General features: G+C 35.7%; 1 protein-coding gene across 6 annotated transcripts in view; it reads left to right on the forward strand.

Moving 5' to 3' along the window:
* ANO3 (anoctamin 3) overlaps positions 1–11,020 on the forward strand; it is a 472,830-nt gene extending 461,810 nt beyond the window's left edge. For all 6 annotated transcript variants that reach the window (XM_063711053.1, XM_063711054.1, XM_031016410.3 and 3 more), the window contains 3 exons: positions 5,543–5,623; positions 5,794–5,899; positions 9,706–11,020. In XM_063711053.1, the coding sequence (XP_063567123.1) occupies positions 5,543–5,623; positions 5,794–5,899; positions 9,706–9,888 (370 nt within the window). In that variant the 3' untranslated portion in view covers positions 9,889–11,020. The remainder of the gene's footprint in view (positions 1–5,542; positions 5,624–5,793; positions 5,900–9,705) is intronic.
* Positions 11,021–11,394: the final 374 nt, after the last annotated feature.

The raw sequence follows: 11,394 nt of genomic DNA on the forward strand, positions 1-11,394 counted from the left end.
AGAATGCTCACTACTAGCCTGTCATTTTAAAGAAAATAATTGCTATATTTATTGCCATTGAAAAAGTTCAAGCACTGAAGTGAAAGTTCAGAATTTTGGATGACTTTTATATACCACTTTGAGCCTAAAAGCTTCCCAACGCTTATAATTTTTTTCTGATAAAAATAAATGGTGATATTAACAATTGTGAGTTTTTTCATGATCTGTAGTAAAAAATATGTCAATATTTGGAAAAGCTGCATGGTTCCAGGAACGAATATTTTCCAAATAACCCATATTTGATGTTATAAAATCATGAATGAATAAAAGATGAATTTAAAATACAAGTTAGACTTAGGGATTTTAATGTAACAGAATGAAAACGTCATTGATATGGTTTAAAATTCTGCATTGCAACTAAACCTTAGAAAGTATCACATGTAGAGCTTTGACGGAATGTCAATGAAAAATATCCACAATTGTTTCAAATACTATTAAAATAGTCAGTATATGAGATCAGATTTTCTACTTATTCTTCAACCAAAACAACATATTGCAACAGATTTTATATAGAACCAGATATGAGAACCTAGCCATCTTCTGTTAAAACAGGCATTAAAGGGATTTGCAAACATTTAAAGTAATGTCATTCTCACTATGTTTTTCTTTTGGAAAATATAGGTATTTTTCTTTAAGAAATGGGTCTTTTATATTAATTTACCTTAATATAAATTATTTTTGTTTTTAAATGAAGTAATAGACATTTTCTGAATTTCTCAGCTTTAATTTCAAATATGTTAAAATATCAATAGATACATCTCTGTGAAAAAAAGAAAAAAGCTTCTTCAGATCCTCAATAATTTTTTTAAATGCAAAGGGGTTCTGAGGGCAAACGTTTTTGGAATTATAGGCCTACAGGAAGTTACTTAGTCCCTTTAAACTTCAATTCTTTAATAATTATGATGGAGATAAAATATATATGTTGTAAGGTTGTTGTAAATTAATTTTAACAATTCTTTGAACTCACCTGGATCTCTAAAGCATTGGTCATAATAACTCATTCTTGCCCCTCCCCTTTCCTTTGATGTCCTCTTTTCCATCCTTAACCATCTTACAAACCAGTTGCCCAATCACCGTAACCACTTCCTTGGATAGGCAGGTCCTTTCCCCCATTCACTTTGTTACAGAATTGCAGAATCACATCGTTGGTTCTCCAGACTCTTTGTCTACTCTGCACTGCACTCATGCATCTGCATGTGAATGAAGGAAAATGAACAACCACACTGACTAGTTTCACTTTAAATTTGTATCACATACTTTGTGTGGACCTGACAAACGTATTTTATTTTTCTAGTCCATTTGCCCGTCTACTTTTTTAGAGAAGTTTGTCATAGCTTCTCCTTGCTCCTCAAGCCTTCTGAACCTCCTTTTTTATTCTCACTCTGACCTGATCTTGCTTCCTACTTAAGAAAAATTGAATCAATTAGAAAAGATCTTCCACAGACGTCTATTATCACATCTTCCTACCTACAGTATGTGTCCCATGTAGCCTGCCTCCTCCAAGTTCCTAGAAATAGAACCATCTGTGCTCCCATATTGAAGGCAAAATTCCTCCACTTGTGCCCTGGATCTCTTCTTCTTTCCCTATCTGAAACCATCATTCTAGTAATTCACCCCTTTTGCTCATACATTATGTATTTTGCCTCTATTTACGTTTTCACATTACCATTGAAACATGCTTTTATTCTTCTAGTCAATAGATAAAGTCCTCCCTTGTCCCGGCTGCCTTCCAGTTATATCTTTATGTCTTTGCTCCCATTTATAACAAAAACTACATCCAAAGAGTTTTCTGTTCCTATGTTCTCCAATTCCCCTTCTCTTCTTCCCTTTTAAACTCTCTTCGATAATGTGTATGCCCCATGGCTCCGTTGAGATGTCATGATGACTTTCACATTGTCAAACCCACTGGTCAACTCCAGTTCTCACATCATTTGGCTTCTCAGCAGCATTTCATAATTGAGCATTCCCTTCTTAATATACTTTATTCACTTGACTTTCAGAAAGCCACATAATTTCGGTTTTCCTTCTACCCCACCAGCCACACCTGCCAAGTCATGTCTGCTAGTTCTCCTCATCTCTCAGCTTTAGTTTTGGAGTTCCCCAAGGGCTCAATCTATAGACTTATTATCTTCTGTATTTCTATTTATTTCCTTGACCATCTAATTCAGTTTCATGGATCGACCTACGCTCATACCTGAATTCTAGCCTTGAATATTCCACTGTCTACTTGGTGTCTCCTCTTACCTGTCTAATAAACATCTAAAACTTGCCATGCCCAAATTTAAAGTCCGAATTTCATCCAATCCTGCTTAACCTTCAGTCTTGCCCATCTCAGTTAACAGCAATTTCATATTTATAGTGGCTCAGGCCATGATCCTTGGCAATCAGCCTTGAATACTTTTCTTTTCACGCCCCACACAATCCACTGGAAAACATGTTGAACCTGCTTTCTAAACATCCCCTTTTCATACCACTTCCACTGCCACCACCTAGCTCAAGACACTATCATCTCTCACCTGGATACTTGAATAATCTTACTTAAAACTTAAGTTCATTCATGTAATTCATGTGCTCAAAACACAGTAGTGTCTTCTTATTTCACTCTAAGAGCCAAAATCCTCCTTAAATTCATACAAAGGGAGCTTCTTCTCTGAACTCCTTTTCCAACACTATTTCCCTCCCTCCGTTTGTTTCCACCACCACTGCCCTCTCACAGTCCCCAGTACATGCCAAGGTCTCTGCTTTTTCTGCTTGAAACTGTCCATCCCCAGATACCCTCACGGCTGCCTCTTTCAACTCCTAATCTTTCCTCGTGTTATCTTCCTAAAAAAGTCTACCCTAAGGACTCTACGTGAAATTTTAACCCCCTAATTCCAATTTCCCTTAGCCTAATCTATTATGTCGTGAGGTGGTCAAAACTTTACATTACTTTCTTTAAGAACATCCAATTTCTCCAGCACCATTTCTTGAAAAGACAATTATTTCACCAAGGATTGCAGTGCCATTTTTGTCATAAATCAGGTGAATGTGTATTTGTGGATCAGTTTTTTTTGTTTGTTTGTTTGTTTGTTTTTTGAGGCGGAGTCTCGCTCTGTCACCCAGGCTGGAGTGCAGTGGCGTGATCTCGGCTCACTGCAAGCTCCGCCTCCTGGGTTCACGCCATTCTCCTGCCTCAGCCTCCCGAGTAGCTGGGACTACAGGCGCCCGCCACCACGCTCGGCTAATTTTTTAGTATTTTTAGTAGAGACGGGGTTTCACCATGTTAGCCAGGATGGTCTCGATCTCCTGACCTCGTGATCCACCCGCCTCGGCCTCCCAAAGTGCTGGGATTACAGGCGTGAGCCACCGCGCCCGGCCTGTGGATCAGTTTTTGAACTATCTCCTCTTCATTGGTCTATTGCCTTTCCTTGTATGAAGATCACAGTGTCTTAATTACTGTAACTTTACAGTAAGTCAATATTATGTGCTGTAATCTTCTGTACATTTTCTTCTTCAACATCGACGTTGCTAATATAGATTCTTTACATTTACATATAAACTTTAGATTCAATTTATCAGTTACCATTTTTTAAAAATTTGAGAGAATTGACATTTTAACAACCAATCTTTAAACATGCTGACTCCATTTATTTAAACGTTTGTTGAATTCTCTGAGACATGTGGTTTGGTTGTTTGTTTTTAGATCCCAGTGTAGAGGTCCTATATGGCATTTTTAGATTTATGCCCAGATATTTGGTATTTGTAATGTCACTATAAATAGTATTTATTTAAATTTTATTTTCTTTTGTTTGCTGCTAGTATATAGAAATATTTTTCTATATTGACCTTGTATCTATCTAGTGACCTTGCTAAATTCACTCATTAATTCAAATGGTTTTTAGATTATTTTATATTTCCTATGTATATAACTATACCATATGTGAATAAAGTCATATTTATATATTGTTTCTTTATGTTAATTCCAGTTATGTCTTTTTCTTCTACTTGTGTAGGCAATGTTGAATAGAAATAGTTACAAGAGAAATGTTTGTCTTCTGCCTGACTTCAGGAGAAAGTGTTCAACATATGAAGCATTTCACTGTTAAATATGATATTAGCTATATGTATTTATGTAGATATTCTTCATCAGATTAAGATCCTACCAGATTTTTGGTTTGTTGAATAGAGTTTATTATGTCTCCAGTTGAATTTTATAAAACATTTGTTTATTTATTAATATGATCATATGATTTTCTTTTTGTTCTGTTAATGTAGTGAGTTCCACTGAGCGATTTTATATGATAGAAAAAACCTTGTATTGCGAGAATTAGCTCCACTTGGTCATGAGATTCATTTGTGGTCTATAGAAAATTTAAACTTATCTTTCTGCCCCCCACTGCCTCAAAACTTTGAGAGGCTGTGTGTTAGTGGCAGGCCCCCTCCTTCTTGCAGCAGGATTTGTAGAAGGCCTTTTTCTCTTAAGTGCTGTGACATTCTAGAAGATTTCATTCTGCCTTTTGAAAATCAAATCACTCCCACCCCCAGCTTTCCAGGCTGCCCAAGAACTTAGCAAATATCTCATGAGAAAAACATCCAGGCATTTGGGGCTTCTGTACCTTCCCATCTGTCACATCAGCCCCATGCAATTGGTAAAACTCATTGGTTTCTATTGCCCTCGGTAGAGACACTCTGACTTGCTGAGCCTAATTCTTAGTATTCACCCAGATTTGACAAATGAATGCCTCCAGGAAAGGGAAAGAATAGGTGATTGCCAATTTCCCTAGGAAGGACTTTTCTCTCTCTGGAACATTCATTCATCTAGTTCTTGTTTCCATACATCTTCAATGTCTTTAAAAACTTGATTTTTGTTACCGTAGGAATGCTGACTTAACAATATCCCATCTGGAAGAATTACTTCATTTTTATTTTCATAGCACTTACTGCATTTTAACATTCTATACGATCTACTTATTAATTATGTTTATTGTGTGCATATCTCTGCCCTCTCCCACCCTGCTAGAATGTAAGCTACACAGGGATAGGGGTTTTTGCCTGTTTTGTTCACTGTTAAGTATCAAGCATCGATAATTTTTCCAGCAAATCATAGGTCTTGAATAAATATATATGTTTAATAAGTTAAGTAAAAAGTAAGCAATGTTTATTAACTACTTAATTATAATTGAATAATATTATGTGCACGCATATTTATAAAACATATTTTATAGAGTTTTAATGCATAGAAAGTAATTAGCAAAATATCTAGTGTGTAGTAACTACTTAATAAACATAAACCAGATGAAAAGGCAAGATAGGAATTATTGGGAGAAAATGGCAGGGCAGGAATCTGTCTCATTAAGGTACAATTATGAGAGTTAGGGAATGGAATAAAAGAGCTTGGTTGCTAAAAGTTTATCATTAGAATGGAAAGAATAATACATTTGTAAAATCCTGGCATTTGTAATAAAATAATTAGGCTAGAAACGTATGAATCTTTGAATCACATGATATTTTTCTTTTCTCCCAGTTGCTTGAAGGGATATGTCAACAATAGCCTATCCTTCTTTGACCTGAGTGAGCTTGGTATGGGAAAATCTGGTTATTGCAGGTACTTATAATAGTTATCTTTCCTGCTTGCTTTCACCATTCCATGTACTCCCCCCTGCATGTTAATGAGGACATTTAAACTGTTATTTTGGCATTTTGGCAAATCAAGAAAATTCGGGCCTCCACTCTTTGATCTCTATTTGTCATTCTCTTTGTTTTTGTGGATTTCAGGTACAGAGACTACAGAGGCCCCCCTTGGAGTTCCAAACCCTATGAGTTTACTTTACAATACTGGCATATCCTTGCTGCTAGATTGGCCTTCATTATTGTGTTTGAGGTTAGTCACAAGCTGAGATGAAAATTACTATAGATAAATGCTTTTCTAAATGATTTATCAGTTGCCTCTTTGAAATCAGTTCCTCACAGACTTCCATAAAAACACTTAAGTAGGTCCCGTAAAAGGCTTTAATACAATGAAAGCATTATTACAAGTACAGAAAAGCAAGAGCTGAATAATGTAAGAGTGTACATTAATTTAAATACCAGGAAATCAGCGTTAATAAAAAAGCTACTGCACAGTTGAGCTGAAAACTTTTGAGCCTCCTACTTTTGAGCCTTTTAGTAACCAAGTTTAAAAAGGAAAGGATGATTTTCATCATCCAATAAAAGAGTCCATATCGATTCATTGGGATGGAAAAAACTGATTTTCTGAACAATCAATTCCAATTACAGTTGATCACCTATATATTTGTGTAAGCAACACTGGATGGTTCAATAAATTGTGCTTGAGAACATTTTATTTAAAAATTCAGAGACTTTGATTATCAGATCCATACAATAATATCTGATCATAATCCTGTGAAGAAATTTGGCAGAAGCTATTGTATTATTGCCTTGTTTAGCATATAATTATTTCAATACAGTGAATAATTTAGCACTGGGATTGAGTATCTACTCTCTGAAGTACCACTAAGGTCAATAAAAAGACTTTAAATGAATCTGTTTTATATGGCCACACCAATTTATTCAGAGAAAAGGTAGCTATGACTAAGACTTTTGGAACAAATATTTTTAAAGGTAATATACCTCTCAACTGATCTCCAAAAAGTACTTCAAATTTTGTAGTGAAATATCCTTCATCTTTAAAATGAAATGCTTACCCCTGAGGGTATCATCCAGGACTGAAATTCTGTTATTTAATGACTTTGCACCTATATACATGTCTCCTGATGAAGTGAGAGTGTCTAACATAAGAGTTAAGGCATATTTCCAACCCGGTGATTAAAAAAACTTCTGTTGTGTTTTTATTTACACTTCTCCCCTCATCTTATTTTGGAGCTCAAATGAACAAAGTTAATAGAGTGCATGGATTCAAAGCAAACTGTCATCACTGATCCATGTAACTTCCTCACTATTTTTTTCTTCTTCTTTCACCACTGCTAATTCCATTACCCACCCATTCCAAAAACATCCACTCCCTTTTCATCCCTATAAATTCTTCCACATATTTACTTGCATATGTGTTTGTTTACAAAAAAAAAAACATAGTATTAATTTGACTGTTGTTTTTCAAAATTACTTCAATGGTATTGTTTCATGAAACTTATTCTGTGCCTTACCCATTTTACTGTTTTTAGATATATAGAGAGCTAGCCATGAGATTGATCCACGTTTAGAACATTTTTTCTGTCTTCCGTATGATATTTCATCAAATGTATTCATCCTTTGTCAGATGGATAGTTTGGAAATATTTTCCCCATTCTATCAGTTGTCTATTCACTCTGTAGATTTTTTTTATTTGCCATGCAGGAACTTTTTAGCTCGATATGATCCCATTTGTCTATTTTTGTTTTTATTGCCCATGCTTTTGAGTTCTTACCCCAAAAAAATCTCTGCCCAGGTCTATGTCCTAAAGCATTTCCCCAGTGTTTTTCTTCTAATGGTTTCATAGTTTCAGGACTCACACTTGTCTTTAATCCATTTTGATTTTATTTTTGAATTTGGTAAGAGATAGGGGTCTAGTTTCATTCTCGTGCACACAGATATCCAATTTTCCCTCCACCATTTATTGAAGAGACTATCTTTTATTGTATTAAATATTTTCCCCTTAGAGTGCCATTTAGAATGAGTTGAATAAACTTTTTAATTATAAAATACTTCTGCATTAAGTTCTAATAGTCAGTGTTATTAAAATTATAGTAACTTGGCCAGGTGTGGTGGCTCACGCCTGTAATCCCAGAACTTTGGGAGGCCCAGGCAGGTGGATCACCTGAGGTCAGGAGTTCGAGAGCAACATGGAGAAACCACGTCTCTACTAAAAATACAAAATTAGCCAGGTGCAGTGGCGCATGCCTGTAATCCCAGCTACTCAGGAGGTTGAGGCAGGACAATCACTTGAACCCAGGAGGCGGAGGTTGTGGTGAGCTGAGATCACGCCATTGCACTGTAGCCTGGGCAAAAAGAGTGAAACTCCTTCCAAAAAAAAAGCTATACTGAATTATTTTTTGCTCAGGGACTTGAAGCATATCTCTACTAATTTAATTGTAGCAAATGTTTTGAATTTTATTCCTATGCCCTTGAGGCACATTCCTGGATATTTCTGTGAATATCAAACATTTTATCAAGAAAGAAACTTCTGATTATTTGCTTTTATATGGAAAAATATGACCTGCCTTACTATGATCTACTCTGCAGTACAGTCTCTTGGGACACATATAATAAGCCCAGTTAAAGTACCTTGAATTCTTCATAGACTATTATCTACTAAGAATCCATTAGGAATGTATTATTTTCCACAGGTTATGCTAACTCTATTAGTATCATGTTTTTTCCTTTCTGAGAAATTGAAAGATCTACTCTTCTTCATAGGAAAAACAGGATGCATTTATAATAACAGGAGGTAATATTTAAGCAGGGCTCACACTATGACAAGCAATCCTTGAGCCATACACACACACACACACACACACATATATATATATACACACATACACAAACATGTATATGTATATTGTGTATGTGTATTTGTGTGTGCATGTGTATATATATTCATTTAATACTTATGCCAACCTTTAAGAGGTACTACTATTATCACCATTTTAGGGATATAACACAGAATATAGGTGATTTGCCTGAGGTTAAAACAGCTAATAAGCATAGGATTCAGATTCAAGCAGCCTCATTCAACATGTATACTTCCTACCACAGACATACTACCTTTGAGTTTTATTCCTGCTTTTTTTTTAATGCATTACTTTTGTCAGTTCATTTTTCAAAATATCGGCCAGGTGCAGTGGCTCCCACCTGTAATCCCAGCACTTTGGGAGGCCAAGGTGGGAGGATAACTTGAGCCCAGGAGCTCGAGGCCAGTCTAGGCAACGTGGTGAGACCTCGTATCTACAAAATTTTTTAAAAAAATTATCCAGGTGTAGTGGCAGGCAACTGTAGTCCTAGCTACTTGGGAGTCTGAGGCAGGAGGATTGCTTAAGCCCGGGAGATGGAGGCTGCTGTCAGCTGTGTATATGCCATTGCACTCCAACCTGGGCAAAAGAATGAGATGCTGTCTCAAAGAAGTAATAATAAAATAAAAGTAATATGTTTTTTTATCATAGAATTATTATGTAATTATTATGTAATAAAGGTAAAAATATTTAAAGCAGCTATGGTGATATATGAACTTAATAGACATGAAAAATGCATTTTCTGAGTTTGAGTCTAATGCTAGCATAACAGGCAGACTGCATTCTACGTGGTTTACATGATATGTGTTATGATCTATTGGACATGGGTTCTCCCTGGATATGATCTTTCTCATCTGTGTGTAACAATTCATGTCATAATAATATTTCATAATATGTAAAGATTTTATAGGAGTGAATTTAAGATTTACTCAGTGCTTATAAAGTGATATCAACATGTTGCAGCAACAAGAGGAAGTAATTCTTTGTTTTGTCCTAATACTTAAGGAAGAAAGCAACAGTAGTGTTTTCAATATAATTTTTGAAAATATTAATATTCTAGATGGTGCATACTAAGTTCTGATGCTTGATTCAAGGCAAATGCAACATTGTTCATTGTTGCACTGTTTTATAATTAGCATTTCAGAATCTTTGAAAACTGTACTTTTCACATTTAAATTTGCAGCACCTTGTTTTTGGGATTAAGTCATTCATCGCATACCTGATTCCAGACGTACCAAAGGGTCTACATGACCGAATACGACGAGAGAAGTACTTAGTTCAAGAAATGATGTATGAGGCTGAACTCGAACATTTGCAACAACAACGGAGAAAAAGTGGTCAGCCTGTTCACCATGAATGGCCTTAGTTGACACCTGTTACCCAGTAGGGGTGATAACATTAATGGGAAGAAATGATGGCAACTTTGAATGCTAGGTGAAATCTAGGAGGAAGGCATACTTGGCAAACCACATGTGTAATATGCTACTTGGAAATGTATCACAGCCATCTCTGGGATTTGAAATATCCAGGCTTGTAGGGAAGAAAACAATGACTTGACGACCTTAAAAATGGTTAGATTGACATTGCAGGAAGCCAGGATGTAATTCTCAGAACGAGTCTCAGGGAGATATATGCTTGGAGACCTCTGCCTTCCATCAACTGCAGTGTAATGGGAAAGAAGGTGGTGAGGTTTTGAAAGACAGATTTCCATGTAAATGTGCACAAGCCAGGCATGGCTTAAAATATCATGCAGTCTTCACTTACATACTAATTTGACTTTGGAAAGTACGGTTGAGTTCAGATACTTATAAGAAATGACTTAAACAAATCCTTGCCTTGGCTGCCAGAACTCTACATCCCTTCAGTTTACAGGTTGGTAGGAATTGCCCTTGTCTCTTGCTGAGATTATGGATCTGTGCCACAGGGGATTTATGCTGCTTTACATTGACTATGCAGTTGAAGAGTTGCACATCACCTTTAGTAGTCAAACCAAAAATCTAAGATTCCAAAAAGAACAGCATTCATTGAAATAATATTCCATTGCATTGGCTACTTCAAGTCTCTTTTACCCCTGGCAGAGCCAGTTGCAGTGCAATTTTTTGTACTAAATGCCAATAAAGCCACATACTTATAAACTATGAATGGCTATTCTTATATAGTTTAGAACACAACTAATCCATACTGTATTGTGGAAGGCTGTTTTATAGTATATTTAATTTTTTCTCTATGATTTATTACAACTCTCATGGAATATTAACTTGAAATGCTATAAATACGTTGGTTTTCCTTGTCCCTTTGCACCTTGACAGTACGTAGTATACATTGTGGTTTATGCAGCTCTGACACCAGTTTTTGCTATTGTAATATGTTTATTCAGGAAAACTGAGGCCAGATGCTCTGCAACATTTACGCTTTTTCAACAATGTGCACTCTTACTCATTAACTAATGAAAATAATGCATGAATATAAATCTATATTATTTGCTAAAAAAAGAAAAAGCATTTGTGTTTTAGTGTCTTTTTTCATGACTGAAGGGAGTTTTATGTTATTATTTCTTTGATAGTTTTGATTTGGTTTATTTTTAACAACGCTCTAGAAACAAAGTCAAATTAATCACAAAAGACATAATTTTGCTTTGTTGTGGAATTTCTATTTCAACGTCAACTCTGTATCTATGAGTATGTCTGTTCCACAGACAGATGAGGCAGGAGTGATGGGGCACTCAAGAAAGTTCAGAGGAGGCATAAGCTATGGAGGTTGGAAAGGAAGAAAGAGAAGAGCTGAAGTAAATGTATGGTAGAAATTAAGACGTTTCTTTGCAAAACAAGGAAATCACACATATGCACACATACATATTTATGGTTACTATGAT

This window comes from Gorilla gorilla, chromosome 9 (genome assembly GCF_029281585.2).
Source record: "Gorilla gorilla gorilla isolate KB3781 chromosome 9, NHGRI_mGorGor1-v2.1_pri, whole genome shotgun sequence".
NCBI classification, from domain to species: Eukaryota; Metazoa; Chordata; class Mammalia; order Primates; family Hominidae; genus Gorilla; species Gorilla gorilla.